Genomic DNA, 16,070 nt, shown 5'->3' with positions numbered 1-16,070 from the left:
GTGATCTACACTTTACATTCATATTTAATTCCTGAAGATGCATCAGCGAAAGCTTTCAATGGCCTGCCCAAAAGCTAAAATTATGTAGGAAATAGTGGTATAAAATAAGGATACTTAGATGCCAGATGCATTTATGTGTACATGAAAGAAATGTAATGATGAATTGGAAAACATTGCAAAAGAAAACATGGTATCAAGTTAACATTCAAAGGCACCTTTGTGTCCGATATGTTTCTAATAAAATCTTGATGGCAGGGGGTAGCAGCTTTTACCCGACTTGCATTCTTCAAAATCCATTTTGTGCTCTTCATCCTGTCCTTTCAAACAGTTGTATGTTCAGTGTAGCTTTGCAGACGAGCTCCACTCCACCTGACCCTGACCTTCAGCTGTATCCTGAGCATTTTGAAGTCCTAAAAACACAGACCTTGCTGCTCTGTAAATCATTTGGAAAGAATAAAAAAAATTTGCAGGAGGTAGGTGTATTATCCCTAGTGACAGACGAGTTTTGCAAGTGAATCTCAGCTATTTCTACTCTTCAAACACAGAAGATTTGCTGTACAAAGCTCCCCGCCTCCTGCCCACTTCTCCGCTCCCGATACACATTGTATGCTCTCTCCAGGTGAGGGATTGCCCACATTGATATTTTCTGTCTTTAGTGGAAGTTGGATACAGGAAAATGAGACTCACTGATCTAATGCTGTAATTGTAACGTCACTCTTTATCTAGTTTAGTTTCTTTTTCATTTTCTCTGCACTTCAAGGAAAGCTCTCATTATTCCAGGTGAGTGTCCATTTCTTATGCTAGGATGTTATTGGATGACTCACGAGGAAAATCATGGCTCCTTTTTAAAGAATTTCATGATCACTTCCAGTTCCTGGAGCTAGAAAATCCAATACAAATAGTGTACTTTCCATTTGTTGTTTTAGCCAGGGGTTATAATTTTTTTATTAGTTTGCTGAAATAAACCATTTTAATCCATTAGTCAATCTTTGTTGAGCACCCTCCCCAAATTATTTCAAATGACAGGGCAAATTTCTATTATTAGTTAAAAAAAAAAAGAAGAAAACATGTTTCAGGAATAACCATGTATTTAGAATTAAAGAAAACTGCCAAAAATATATGTACTACATATACTGATGAGTCTGCAAGTGTCAGAAAAGGAGGACATAATAGAGCTGAAGGATTCAAGTTTGGAAAGTCTGGATTTTGTTTGCAACATATGCAATATGTTCCTCAATAGGTCACAATTCTCTTTCTGCATGATTTCTCTAATCTGTGAATAAAAACGTTTCTCACCTTGTAATGCTATCAGTAACTTCAATTAGTAATTTTTTGAGATACTGGGTTAATAAGCGCTGCACAAATATAATTTATTATCACTTTTTTTTTTCAGTTTGCCATGAAGTACTGACTGTTAATCGTAGCCATGGCATATTGGAAAGTTTAAATTATCCAAATAATTACCCATTAAATGAGCACTGCCACTGGACTATCCAAACTACAAAGGGGAACACACTCAACTATAGCTTCACAGCCTTTGATTTAGAAGATGGATCTGACTGTGACCGTGACTTCTTGAAGGTATGTACCTAAATTCTAGAAACAAGAAAAATTAGGTCTTCTCCAATAAAGAAAAACATAAGGATGCAGAAGACCAGAAGGGGAAATTTATCTTATCTAAATTTAGCCATTAAAACTCAAGTGTTAAGTCCAAATGAATTGTCCCTATTTCCTCCGTGATCAGTAGGGAGTGAAGCATTGCCAGAGAGCACTTCATCCTACCTTAAGAGAGGTGTCTGCAATAGGGAGGATGAATCACTCTGCAGGTGCCTAGACCTGCTACAAATAGTCTAGCTACCACCTTAGATTAGATGCACTGGCTTTTATGGGTGAGGTGAGATCTTATGATTTCATCTTCATTTGAAGAAGAAGAAATCTTGAGATTAGTAAATAGACTGCAAAAAGGCAATGAGCCTAATTATTTTCCTCTTGTTTTTATCTGAGAAGGAGTGGGGAATATTCAAAAACTTTAAAATGTGTCATATCTACATTTTTAAAGGGAGGGTTGCTATGTCTGCTGTTTATATTTTCATTTTCATAATTAATCTGCTTCTTTAAAGGGACTGAAAGAAATTGCATTTACCCACAAAAAAAGAGAGAAATTTTTAGCCAAATAAAACGATCCAGTCAATCTAAAGCCAAGTACCCTTTATTTTCATTTCCTGAAAGATTTTATTTCTAGGACAACTGAAAAGATATTTTCTCTCAGTTTTGTACTTCGTACTGTGGGAAGTAGAGTGTAGTCATGACCACTGCTATACTCAGGATTATAATATCCTGCCTACAATTTCGCTCTTTTGCTGAACTAATCCATCCTTCAGATCTCACCCTTGTACAGGGTGCCAGCATGTAGCCCCTGTGCTCTACTTAGGTTTTGCACAAGAGGAATTGAAATTTAGAGAAGTGTTAGGAAGGCTACTTACAGCCAAGGAGAGGGCTAAGGAATAGTGCCCACATTCCTGGGGATACTTACTTACACTGGGGTCTTGCAGAAGGTGCAGCAACAGGCCTGGTGACTGCCTAATCTGTTCTCTCTAGATGTCCTCCCTTGTTCCCTCTACCTCCTTACTATGCCAGCTTTCACAGCTCAAAATTGGTAATAAACTGGCAAAAGTGGTGTTCTTCCAGCTTTCTTCTCTTTGTGGCCAGGAATAGAAAGAAAGAATAGACATGTGAAGAAAATAAACAAGGGAGCACTGTATTGAGAACTAACTATTAAACCCTGGTTAATTTTTGTGAGGAGGCTGAAAAGGAAACATTGGAGCCAAGTGGAGAGGCCAGTGCTAGTCTCAAGATGCCTAAGCCCTTGATCCATGAAAAGCAGGAGCCCTGCACACAGTAGCCAGCCAGTGAGGAGCAGGAGACTTGCCAGAAGATGCTATTCTAGACGTAAGTCAAGGCTGGAGGAATAGTGCCAGAGGCATGGACCTGATCCAAAGCACTTAAAAGAACAGAAATAAAACATATCGGAGGGAGTGAGGAGACAGGGAGCAGAAAAGTACTTGCACTCTTTGTTTTAACAATTTTTCAGTGCTTCCAATCAAAGAAAATACAGACTGAAAGAGGCATAAAAAGGAAAATGCAAGGGAAAAACAGAGTCATGGAAGTGTGTTAAGGAGGCTTTAATTTGCAATTCAAGTGACATTACTTACAAGTCTTTCTCCAAATGCCATTAAGAAATACCACTTGGAAAAGATGTTCTCATTGGGTTGTTGCACGCTGCACAAATATGTGCCATAGTGTAAAAAAGAGAACAAGGTTGAACCAGCCAGGGAACTGAATAATGTTCGCTCCCACCCTGCGTCTTGCGAAAGGGGAGCATGTTGGCAAGGCTGTAAGTGCTCTGTGGTGTAGGGGAAAGGGGGAATCATCTGGAACAAGTGCGCAGTTCACTTTTTAAGCAGACTGCAGATATTTGGGACTTTCCTGTCTGAAATCCATGTGGAGTCTGAAGCCACTGCAAATTGGAAAAAAGGTTAATAAAAAAAACCCTCGACTCATAGCTGTTCAGCTAAGATAAATTACTTTTCTGCCACATGCTAGTTTTGAGATTCTTTTATGGCTTAGAGACCTAAAAGGGGAAAGCTCTGATGCCCTGGCTGAGTATAACACTGGGAAAATAAAGGTATAATCCTGTTCACTGTAGTCCAAGTGAGTGATGCATGGACCATGTGCCAGAGCCCTTCACTGTTTTCTTGGAGGAAATGGGAAGCTGCTGCTCAGTTTCCATGTAGCTGCACTCACAAACCAGAGTAGCCACTGGTGCTGATCAGGTGCTCTTTTTCCCCAGGAGGTTTTAGGTGCCCATTTTGCCATCTCCTTTTGGGTGGCAGCAGCTCTCCCACCTCAGTCCCTTGCCACAGGCAGCAACATCCTACTTGTCTTCTCAGCTCTGTGGCAGCCCTGACAGTAGCAGCCTGGTACTCCATGGCACCTAGCAGATGGCAGTCTTGGTGACAATATTTGCTGCTACTTGCTGGGAGGCCGGGGATGGGAAGGATAAGAGTTAGCTGTTGGATGGGATTAGGTGATGATCATAGTTGTGGTGGTAGAGGGAGTAAAAGAAAGTGATATGTGATGGAGAAGGACAAGATTAAGTGTTGCAGAGATGTTATGGCAGAGAGCTGACGTGCCTGAGCAGAGTACAATCAAGAAATGGCAGTTGCAAAAAAAGAAAAAAAAAAAGAGTAGCAGAGTTGCTTTGAAAAGTCAGTGGGAGAAATATATTTAATGCGTGTGGGCATATTTTTATGACATTGCAAATGTCTCAAACTAGAGCTCTGATTTTTTGGAAGTCTGTCTGAATTCTGAAGGAGAAAATCATGGTGCTTGGTGGGTGGGGACAGCTAGACTGGGCAAGCTGCGTTCCCGAGTACTGCTGGACCCGGCCCACTGGACACTGTGGTTTTGGTCCCAGTCTCCATATTGGAAAAGGGCCTGTTCTTCAGCTTCGTGTTGATTATGACTTACACTTCTGACCCAAACCCACATGTATTATACAAGAAGAGCATTTTGGCTTGTGACTAATTCAGTCTGATTGCTATTTGCTCCCTGGCTTAGTCCACATATGAATCAGAAATTAAATATGTAGAATAATGACAAGACCAAAAGTTTCTACACACAGGTATTCCTAGTGGTTGTCAGTCACCGAAGATATTATCATCACCTAGAGCAAATAACTGTTTCAAATACAGGACAAGGAAAAAGATAGTTAGATGTCCAAAGAGTAAGTAAATAAGTGCAAGTACAGTGTGTGGCTGTCCCAGAGTGAAATGCAGTCACAGCTGTACAATGAGATGTCAGCCATGTATTGCGTTACCTATTTCCTTTTCTCCTTTAATCATGGGTTACTTCTTGTGAACGAGACCGGAGTCTGCAGCAGCTGGCAGTGTTACTCATGGTGAGCAGCATTCCATCTCCGCAGGGAGCTTTGAGTGACTCTGACTCGGTCTGGCCTGGGCAGGGCATGCATCTCCACCGCTTCAGCACGTATAACTATTTATACCTGTGTCAAGTAGGAAGGAAAAAGCCCTGTTCTTCTGATTTGGTGGCAATTTTCTGCCTCTGTGCGTACGTGCCAGAAATTGAGAAGGGGCAGGAGGGAGGCAAAACTGCAGTTTTTTATTATGTCAGTCTCTAGCATGAATCTCATATGAACACTTTATCAGCAAATAAGCAATGTGCAGTGTTTCATGGCCTGTCAGAGGATGTTGGCTCATTGCTAGTAATGCTCACAGGATGTGTGACATTTTGGAAAGAGTTTTACAGCAAAATTTCAAGAATATGAGATTAATTGCTTGTGATAAAGACATGTACAGAAGTGGCAATGATATGATACAAGGCATACCAAATAGCAGACTGTTTCCTAGTGATGCTGCACTAACTAATGAGATTGGATGGTCTTTAAATTATATTGCGTGCTGTGGCTTGGCTTAATAACCTAACATTAGTCTTTCTAGAGGAATCATCAGGCTGTAGCCAGTGAAATATTGCAGACAATGACATAGAAATGTCATCCTTCCTCTACATTCATCAGGTTATTAGCTGAACAAGCATATATTTAACTCCCCATCTTCTTATGTAGTATGACAGAACATAATCTCCACAGAGGCAAAGCTATTTTATAAGTAAGGAGAATGTCATGTTATTGCCCTGAAGATCAGAACCTTGCAGTAGGACTGAAATTTACTCCTTTCTTATCCAAGAAAAATATCATTTGAAAACCATTAATCTTTCTGTCCTTCAGTGACAATCTCCCTTTATGTTCTTCTGCTCAGAAAGTGCAACCGTCTCTTGAAGTCCAGTCTGTTTAATATCTGCTTTTAATAAGTACAGGGAAGACCTTGCCCAGCCTTTTGCAAGATACCACCAGCCTGGTAAGCAGATAGTAAAATTGTGTCATGCAGCAAGACAAGTTTCAGAGCTCTCTGTTTGAGTCTCACCCCTTTGGTCTGTGCAGCACGTTAGTCTAGTGGCAAGGATGGAATTATCATTGGGTTAATGCCAAAGAATATCTTATGGGGGCAAATCACTGCCTCATAACAACAGTAGCCTTCCTTCTAGTGCAGGGCAGAACAGAGTTCCTCTTTGGAATAAAGCACTTCCTTGCTTGCTTACTGCCAGTGTACTTAAGCAGTCCAGACTCTTTCAGCAATTAAGCTCAGCGTGGCTAAAATACCATTGCACCCTTATTTGTGGAATATTATCAACTGAGTACAGTAATTAATATGGCATCTGCTCCCGAGAACTGTTTCGTTTCCTTCTGATGGTAACAGGATATGTCTTTTTTTTTTTTTTTTTTTTTTTTAAACCACAGTAGCATTCCAGGGATGTGCCATAATATCCTTTTTCTCCATCTGGGAATACTGCATTAGATAATTGTTGCTTGCACTCAGCTGGTCATCCTCTTTTATTAGCTTATCACAGGGGAAAAAAAAAAGTGTTTCTAGTTTTACTCTCTTTTGTATTTGTAATTAGTAAATATGCTTAAACCATATAAGGAGATTAACATTATTACATTTTATTTATGAGTGTGTCTTTTTAAAGTGCTGCAGGAATTCTCCAAGCACAGAGAATGGCTTTGCTTATGTCCATGCATTGATTTACAAAATGTCACCGGTAGTACATCACCCTGGGGAAGCAGATAATATATTAAATATACCCATCCAGGTTCTGCACACAGACATCAAATTACAGCCTGCTGGCCGGACTGCAGTGGTATCCATTAACATATTACCATGCAAGCTGGCAGCACGCCAGCCCATCCCTGAATTCCTTCAGGGATTTATGGGCCTCCACAAGAAGTCCTTCACTGTAAGACTGTAAAGATAAAAGCTATAATTCTCCTTGGGTTTCTGTGGCAGACCTCACCATTGGTACACAAGGAAATCTTAGCCCCTGCACTGATTTTCAATGCAAGATCTGGATACTCAGGAGGAGAGTGTCGGGCCAAAGGCTACCCACCCTAGACAAGACTGGCTCAGGGCTCAGATTTTTGTTTTCCCAATTGCCTGCATTGCCAGAATCAAAGTACACTTTGGCTTTGGTGTTTGAAAGGTTACTTAGAAGCAGACTTACAAATGCACACACAAAACCCCCCACCCCTCAAGACAGCTAAATTTGTCAGTGATGAAAGGGTTGCATGGTGCCTACAGAAACCTCAAATGACAAGAAGCATGAGTGAAGCCAGCACAGACTCTGCTCTTGGACTCACAAAATGAGTCAGACCTTCATGCACTCAATGTTTTCCACACCCTGCCAGCTCAGAGCAATGTGACTTTGCCTGTACCTTCAGGAAAAAGCACTGTACAATGAAGTGACTGTGAAATACTACCATACCATGGTAGTGTGCATGCCCCTTGTTGGCAAAGGGCATTTGGGACTCATCTAGTTGCAGCTGGATTCTTCTCTCCTCTGTTCTTCTTCTGTATTCCAAATTTTTCTGCAAAGCCTGGCCAGCATCTGTGAGACTGACTGTGCAATTAAGTGGCTTATCCCACTCAGCACAGGCATCACGATACAAAATTACGTGGTGGCTGGAGAAACCCCATCTGAATTGGTCAAAGCTTCCCCTCATCAAAGGGAAGGCCCAAGATGGCTCAAAGAAAACCTCACTGGACTTTGAGGAAGGTCTTGTCCCTCCCCTGCCCATTGTTCCCATGAGCAGGCCATTTTGCTTTCCTGAAAACCTAAGAGGCAGGAATATTTCCCTTTTCTCCCATCTTCATTTGCTGAGACCAAGCTGCAGCTCTTCTCAGTTGCTGTAGTCATGCATGATGCAAATTTTCTCAAATAGGGGGATTCCCAGAAAGGGTCCTGCCCTCTCTGGCCTCTGACGGTGTCAGTGTGATGTTGCTTGCACCAGCAGTTCATTTCATCTGGGCTGGCAAAGCATGTGAGGAGCAGCACTCAGCCCTGCACGTGAGTCAGTGGCGCTTCAAACTGCTCAGACCCCCCTGGGCTTTTCACCTTCTCCATCCTCCCCAATTGCTGTGTCCCTAGGCACAGCTCTGTCTCTTTCTAAGGAGCTTTTTCCACAGTAGCAGCTTTCAGCTGAAGAATAACTTTGGAAATATTACTGTCCCAAGCTCAAAAGTAGTCCTGCTACCTCCACCACGAGTGGATTCTCGCTGCAGAGGAACCCCCTCAATTTCTGAGGTATTGAGGAAAGCAAACACTCTACCAAAATAGCCGCAGCCTTGTGACCAGGTATGTGTGATCCCACTACCACAAGGACATGGATCCCCAAGCAGCCTCTTGGTTGGCAAAGGCAGGAGAGACATTTCAGGGACCTATTTTGATGCTGACCATGACAGCAAACCTCTGCCTGTACCTCAGGGAGAGGCATGGGGTCAGGAACAGGACACCAGGGCAGCCTGGGTTTGCCCCAGGCAATGGAGTGATGATTTGATGTCAAAGAACCCACAGTGGTTGGCAGAACGGCAGGCTTTTCGGAGGCACTTCTGCACTGGACTGCCTTGCTTTTGACTCAGCCTGCTCTGTCCAGCATGCATGGGTGAGACTCCAGGACTGCCCTGTTGCAGGTGGCTGGGACCTTCTCCATCCAGACAGCATGGTGATTAGGTGGAAGTGCTTTCCTAATACAGGCTTGGGAATTTAAAATATCATGCTGAACAAGTAAGGTTTTGAGTACAGGTCTTAGGGTTGACCGACTAGGTGGATGTCTCCTAGGCATTCCTTTCTTAAACAGCAGTTGTTTCCTACTCCTGTATCTAAAACATTTTAAAAATTTCATCCAAAGATACACCCTGCATTTCTTACATTCTTATAATAAATCCAGAGCCTTGCTAAAGAAAATGATTATTTTTATATCATTTGCAGAAATAAGCCTTTCCTAGAAAGACAGGAATGAGCAGATTTGCCTGTAGTTAGAAATTCTTGTTTTCTTTGAGAAGGTAGTAAGTGGTAATGTAAGAGATGAAAAATTCCTTTTAAAAAATATCACTGCAGTCCAATGTGGAATTTAACTTTGCCTGAAACTTTCAAAGGGCTCTGAGTATTTCAGGCTCAGGTTACGAGACAAAACATAGACTCAGATACAACTCTTACTATTAAAGAACTAGACATCTATACATTTCCATATGTTAGATAAATCCCAGCGAGACTAACCAGTGTGGCTATATGTCTAGTGATGCATGATGTCAAACTCCATTGTACTATGGAATAAAATAGTTAATTAGTGAAAGTGTGTCATTGTGTGGAGACAAGAAAGTTGCCTATGGTGGTCAGAGCAAGGAGTTTTATCAAAGGTCATCTAGGGCATAAACATATTTAAATAATCATATTAAAACATTATTTAGAATGAGTTCTTAAGGAGGGCTTTTTTCTAGTGGCAATTGCAAACACTTCTCATCATGCAAGCACAAACATAACCTTATTTTGTTCTCCTGTTTGTCCAGAAATAACAAGGCTCCACACGGTAAATCTCTCAAAGTGTTAAGCTGCCTTTGTTTCTATGAAAACTATGTCACCGTGGCGCTAAGCTGGTGCAACGTGCCACATCCTGGAGCTTTAGTTTGTCGTTTTTTATTCTGGCTGACAGACCTGCAGGTTCTTAAGTTTGCACTCTAGTTCTTCTAGAAGGAAATGTGTTGCTTGGAATTGGATTATTTTTATTGGTATTAATTCTTGCTTTAACAATTAATGGTGATCTCACTTTGGAGTGCATTCTTTTACTTGGATGATGATTATATTGTCTGTTTTTTGCTTCATTTTGTTTTCTGGTAACATATTTGTTGCGATGCCATCAGAATTTCCTTTTCAAAAAACAAACCGTTCAGAAAGAGCTGCTCAGATACCTGTAGTCACTGCCTCTAGTGTTTAGATCAGTCAAAACAATCCCATATCAGGTTTTCCACTTGCAAGAGGAAAGGGATACTTGTGTGTGTCAGAATAGCTCTTGGAGGATGTCCCCACTGGCAATGGGTGGGGCACTCGCAGCTATGCTGGTCTGATCCAAGGCGCAACCTCCTTTCCTGAGTTCTGCAAATACAGCCCAGGGCTGTTGCTGCTGCTTCCTGTAAAAAGGCTTTTGGACTGCAAACAATTTGTTTCAAGACTCAAATTGAGACAATTATTGATATAATTACTCATAATTATATAATGAATTAGTGACATCTGATAACAGAATTATTCACAGTACTATAAAAATCAGAACTGTCAGTATTCATAGGACGGATTTTCCCCTCATATGAAACTGAAAGTTTGTCTTTGAAGACTCCATCATCTCTGGTTCGAGACTACGTATTGTGCGTAACTAATGTACGCAAGCAGTTTTTTTCCAGAGCAGGTTAGGTTGGGGGTTTTCCTTTATAATGATTTTCCTCATGAAAAAATGTGCCTTTTCACAGAAATTAAGTTCTCCAAAAGAAAACTGAAATTTTGCCCTAAAAAAAAAATCAGTTTCCTGCCAGGAAAACTGAACAGATGGAGTCCCACTACCTGTCTGGAAGGGTCCTGTCAGTCTCACTTTGCAAGAAGGAATAAGCTTGACGAGGTGCTTGGCTAGAAAAATGTCCCTGCTTTGAGTATGCCCAAATGGAACACGTTCAAAGATTTCTTCCTCCCATTTGTTTGAGATCTTTATTTCTTTCCACGCAGCAGAAACTCCATTTTCCGGTCAGGTCCGTCCTTGAGCCCTTGTCCAGTTCTGGCAATGAGCTTCTCTGTGACACAGGTCATGCTGCTTTGCTTTGCTCCTCCAAGGAGAGTTGAACAGCTGTGGCCTCCAGAGCATCGTTACTGGTGTCAGTGACGTATTTCCAGGCTGAAGAGTCAGAAAAGCCAAAATGTAATACTGGTGACCATGGTGTCTCCTCTGGGAGAGCTACCCAAGCCGAACCCTTCCTGCAGCCTAGGCTAGTCCTGCTGTCCCAGCCCCACTCCAATGTACAGCAGATGGTTTTCAGCTGCCACTTTGCTGCAGGGCAGTCCCACAGCTTGATTCATCCCTTAGAGAGCTAGTACCTCCCCTTTTTACTTTTGTGTCAGCCTATACGCTTGCTGCTGGGCAGCCTGATAAGGAGTTTCTTGTAACAGTTATTGAGCGCATTCCTAATAATTTGTCTGAATGTACTGCATCCCCGCCTGGGCCTGGTGCCGGGGTGCAGGCTGATGAAATGGAGCACTCCGGGTGCTGCTGGACAATTGCTTCAGTTAAAGAGGGGGTGCTGAGGATCTTAACATGTGTTGCAGCTGTTTGCATGTTTTGCCTGTTGGATTGTCTGCCAAAATCATTATGAAGCCCTTGGATTTTCTGATAGACCTTTTTCTAAAAGGTCTGAACAAATAAATAGATTACAAAACAAGTATCTACACAGAAAGGGAGCAAGTGCTTTCTTCCCAATGAGTAGCTGGGGGGAGCCCAATCCCCAGTTTCTAGAGTAAGTATGGTACCAGAGTGGCTAATAAACTGCCCCAAAATTCAATTGTCTTGCATAGACCAAGGGAGTACCTTGCCTCATATAGCCTGAGGAAGAACCTTCCCTCGATTTGCAGCAGTTTAGGATAGCACAGCTGACAAAGCAGGCCCTTAAACAAGAAACACTGTCTCAGAGATCAGAAGAGAAATTGTGGCTCATGAGATCTGCGTTCAGCTTCAGTTTCACTTGCCCGTATTTGTTTGAGAGCAAAATGGGGTTTGAGAAGTTCAAAACGCCTTGTGAAAACACACAGCTGTTCCCTTCATTTAGAAGTGAAAGACGGCTCGAAAAACTCCGCTGTAATTCTAGCAGTCGTGCTCTGCCTCTCTCAATGAGTTACAGCTGGCCAGGCACTCGAATTTCCTGCGAAACTCTGCTCTGAACCCAGACCCACGGGGCAGCGCGGCATGAAGGGATTGCCATAGTAACCATTCTTTGTGTCTTGAAAAACTGACAGCATGTTTTCTGAGGAAATTACATAGAAATGTGACATTCGCTGTCTTAGATAAAAATAACACTCCCTTGATGAATCAAAGTTGCAGGAGATTCACAAAGGTTGTTTTTTTTTGTTTGGATTTGAAAGTTTCTGGGTATGATTTAGTCCATAGTTCTTTAGAATGGTTTTTCATTTGTAATCACTAAAGCTAACGGCTGATCGTTGAATATGTATCTTAACACAGTTTTTGCTTCTATTCAGAGCACAGATTCATGATCTCCATATTGATTCATTCTTCCCCATTCATATTTTTCTGGTGTAAGATTTCCATGGCTTGAAGCCACAGAAATATGAGCAGTATATACCACAAAGCTGTCAAAGGAAGTGGTACTACTAAAAAATCTAATTGGATCTGACTTTATTTCATTTTGCTGAATTTAAGCCATAAAAGAATATGTAAAGCTCTCAGCCTGGCTTGGAGGAAGGTCATAACTGTAATGCTGGGCATAGGACAGCTCATCTGTCTGTCAGGCAGTCCTTCAAGCTTTACATTTGGGAAGAATACAGATGGATGTTCAACTTCTTAACATCTAATCTTTATGACAATTTCATACCTATTATGAAATACATCTGATCACGGCTTTGCAAGAACTACCAGCAATGGGTCTGCAATTAGAAACTTTCAAGCTTTTCTGATTTCATCTAGAGGAATAATACCAAATGGAGTGATAGTTCTCAAGTTCCAACACACAAGTTCTTATGCTCTGAGCCTTTCATTGCATTAGAGGATTGAAAACTAAAAAGATGCAGGGTTACCAGTCATAAAATAAACCTTGGAATATTACCATAGAATTATTCCTGCAATTTGTCCCTAACTTCTGGCTGAACTACATCCAATTTATTTTTTATTAAAAAAAAGACATTAAAACTAGACTGTATGCTTGAGGATTTGAAACCATTTGAGTAGATTTCTTGGCCCCAACTATGTCTTAAATCAAGATTTCTGAAGGTTCTGCAAGACCAACATCTTGAACAGAAAAACTGAAGGTTTAATTACTCATTCCCATATGTAAGTCTGCTAGAAAACTGCAAAAATTAGCTAGCATGGTTAATCAAAATTTAGTGTAATATCATACTTCCATACTATGGGTGTTGAGTGTAGAAGAATTCTTACTGGAATCAGAGATATTTGGAAAAGAGATTTGAATGGAGAGCAAAGATAAATAAACCTTAGCTGTTTTTCTAGAGATCATAGATTTGATTCTTTGCACAGAGAGAACTTTATGGTGATGGCTTCAGAACAGAGAAAAGTTTTTGCTGAAATTCTGAAAGGAAGCATGCCAAAAATTCACAATGAGAATGTTCAGACATGGTTTCTGTGCCAGTAATCTGCTGTTGTGTTAGGAAGATGTGCTCTGTGAGACAGAAGATCAGATGAACTGTGGCAAAGTGATAAAAAAGCACAAGGGTTGCTGTTTTTCTAAACTTTAAGAATCATAGTAACAAAAGTAGAAATAATAAAGCAACTCCTCACTTGACAACAGGCAATCTGGTATCATAAGTCAAAGGCAATTTAGCTAAAATGTCTCCTTTTTACCAGTTTTCCAAAAATTATACATCTTACCCCCGAAAAATGATACTGAGCATTGGGATATTTTGTGAGGAACATAGATGTATTCAGTGTGATTTACTGGATTTGAAAAAAGTTGCAAAACTCGGATTTGAAAGACCCTTTAAGCCTGTTTGGAGACAACTAATGTCCAGCTTAAAAGCTCTAAGCATCCACTATCGCCCCATCAAAACATGTATTAAGTGTTTTCATTTAAATGTGAGTATATGACTAAGTTCAGATTTCAAGATTTAAATACCAGAATATTTCCTTAGCATTTTATTTGTTTGGGGTTTTTTTTGGTTTGTTTTTTTTTTTTAGTGGTGATGTTTTAAGAGTAGGATGGAGGATTTCTCATCTGTGTTTGGGGAACAGAAAGATTTTCAGGTTGGCCACATCTGCCAACACACTGACTGTCAAAATACCATCACGTAGAATATGACTAGGAGATCAAACATGAAGTGTTTCTAAGTACAAAAGTTCAGAAAGCATGACTCAGTCCACTTCTCCTCCAAAGCAGTACACTGGTATAAGATCACAAAACAATAAATAAACACTTGTGAAGTTTGCCTTGTTCTTTTTGGGGATTTGCTTTGCTTTTGGTTTTCAGTTTGTCCTCACTACTCTGGGAGGCCCTGGTAATGCTTGACTGCTTGGTTTTCTCCATCACAAGTTCAGTCAGTCCTGAAATCACCTGAGTGCAGTCTTAAAGAAATGAAGATGTAAACAGAGTTGTCACCGAGGGGTTTGGAAGCACTAAGCATGTTAGATGCACAGTCAAATCAGATCTGTGACATCCCCTTTTTTTTTCTATTTCAGTTCATTGCCATTTGCCCTTTATCTTCTTCCCCAGCAACCCCCAATACACACCAAAACAGAAAGAGCAAAACCTTCCTACTGTACACAGTGTCCAGCCAGGTTTAAAGACATATTGCAGTTATATTTGCTCATCGTTTCATCCAAATCTTTCCATGCTCCCCAGTGCTCATATTGTTGTGCAAAGGTGGCCAGTGCGAGAAGTCTCACTGCTTTTTCTTTGACATCCTGTACAAAACATTAAGAATTGGGGAGCTGCTTTTTACTCACTGGGGTATTTTTTGTTTTATTTCAGCTTTATGATGGGCCTGATGTGCAATCCAACCTGATAGGCACTTTCTGTGGACAGTCTCTTCCACTGGCAGGGAGCACTACAGGCACCAGCCTTCATGTGGTGTTTTATTCTGATGGACTGAACGCTAGAAGTGGGTTCCAGATGCTGTGGCATGTTAATGGTAAGTTAACCAGGTTTTCTCTGGGAAGGCTTGTTTCCTTCTTCCCTGTATGTGTAATGGAGTTCCAGCTTATGCCACCCTATGTCAGCTAAGTAGAAATAACCCGTCACAGCTCTAAAAACATTGCATTTCCTCATAATTCCTCAAATACTTTCCCAGTGGATGTTTCTGCACATGCACACCTTCGAAGATCATCTGATCAGAGACTGACAGGTGTTAGTGAAATATGCTTTCGTTTGCAGGAACAGGCACAGGGACGAGGGGCATCTGCAGAATTTCTGTACTGAACAGGAGATGTATGCTATTACAGGGGAACCGTGGGTGACTTGGGCTTTCTAATGGGAAACAGTCAGCCCTCAGTTTGCCCCATTCCTATAGACTGTGCAGGCTTCTCTCTAGTTTTATTTAATGGTGCTTGTTTTCTTGGGTAGCGAGTTCACTTCCAGCTGCCCCCCACCCTCCTTCACTGCATGAAATAACATTGGCCAGGATGTGCCTTGGGTGTTTTTTCTCTTGTTCTTGCATGTCACAAGACTGTCACAGGCCTCATTAAATAGGCAAGCATGCACGCCAATTATAAACAAATCTGTTAATGACTGTACAACTGCAAACTATGTTTGCAGTTTCTTCGTAAGTGAGGATACAAATGCAACTTTTTCACTCTGCTTATTTAACAGCAATCTTGGAGTGTAACAAGATTAAATCGTGCCATTGTACATTCCATCAAAGAGGATCCAACCTCGAAAATAATTTAATTGCCACAGTTGCCCTGTCTGTTTAATCAGTTCACACCATTCAGCTTTGACAGCATTGTAAAGCAGCTGAAATCAGCTGCAGAGGCCCCACCATGGGTTGCTGAGGTGTATGGCATGCTATACATTGTTTGAATAGGAGCTCCTCTGCGCTACCACAGACTGCTGGCGTTTGCGGGCTCCCAAAAGGCTCTCGTTGACTAGACAGTGATGTTGTGCATTCAGCGGAGGTCAAGGAGTGTTTCTGGGCAAAGGAGGGACATATGCGGGAGGAGTGAGATGTGTGGCAGGAGCCAGCAGGGGAAGTGCTGCAGCACAAAGGTACGTTCTTGTGCTTTGAGGTGATGTCATTCTGGGACTGCACAAAAGAAGAAAAAGTGGAGGCTTTTATGCACAGCCAGATGACATCAGCTCCATACAGTAGCCATGGTGCTGGGTTAACTCGCTTTTCTAAAGCTCTCAAAGCTTTCCAGAATCTGCCTGCGTGGTAAGCACTCTTGC

The 16,070-nt window shown here is 41.5% G+C and overlaps 1 protein-coding gene across 1 annotated transcript in view; it reads left to right on the top strand.

The window, feature by feature from the left end:
- Window positions 1–16,070, top strand: part of LOC104080384 (cubilin-like) — a 123,375-nt gene that overhangs the window by 17,965 nt on the left and 89,340 nt on the right. The window contains exons 11-12 of the mRNA XM_009582759.1: window positions 1,394–1,581; window positions 14,658–14,817. Of these exons, the coding sequence (XP_009581054.1) occupies window positions 1,394–1,581; window positions 14,658–14,817 (348 nt within the window). The remainder of the gene's footprint in view (window positions 1–1,393; window positions 1,582–14,657; window positions 14,818–16,070) is intronic.

Source organism: Fulmarus glacialis, unplaced genomic scaffold, assembly GCF_000690835.1.
Source record: "Fulmarus glacialis isolate BGI_N327 unplaced genomic scaffold, ASM69083v1 scaffold4858, whole genome shotgun sequence".
Taxonomy (NCBI): domain Eukaryota; kingdom Metazoa; phylum Chordata; class Aves; order Procellariiformes; family Procellariidae; genus Fulmarus; species Fulmarus glacialis.
This window is presented reverse-complemented; position numbering and strand designations above follow the sequence as displayed.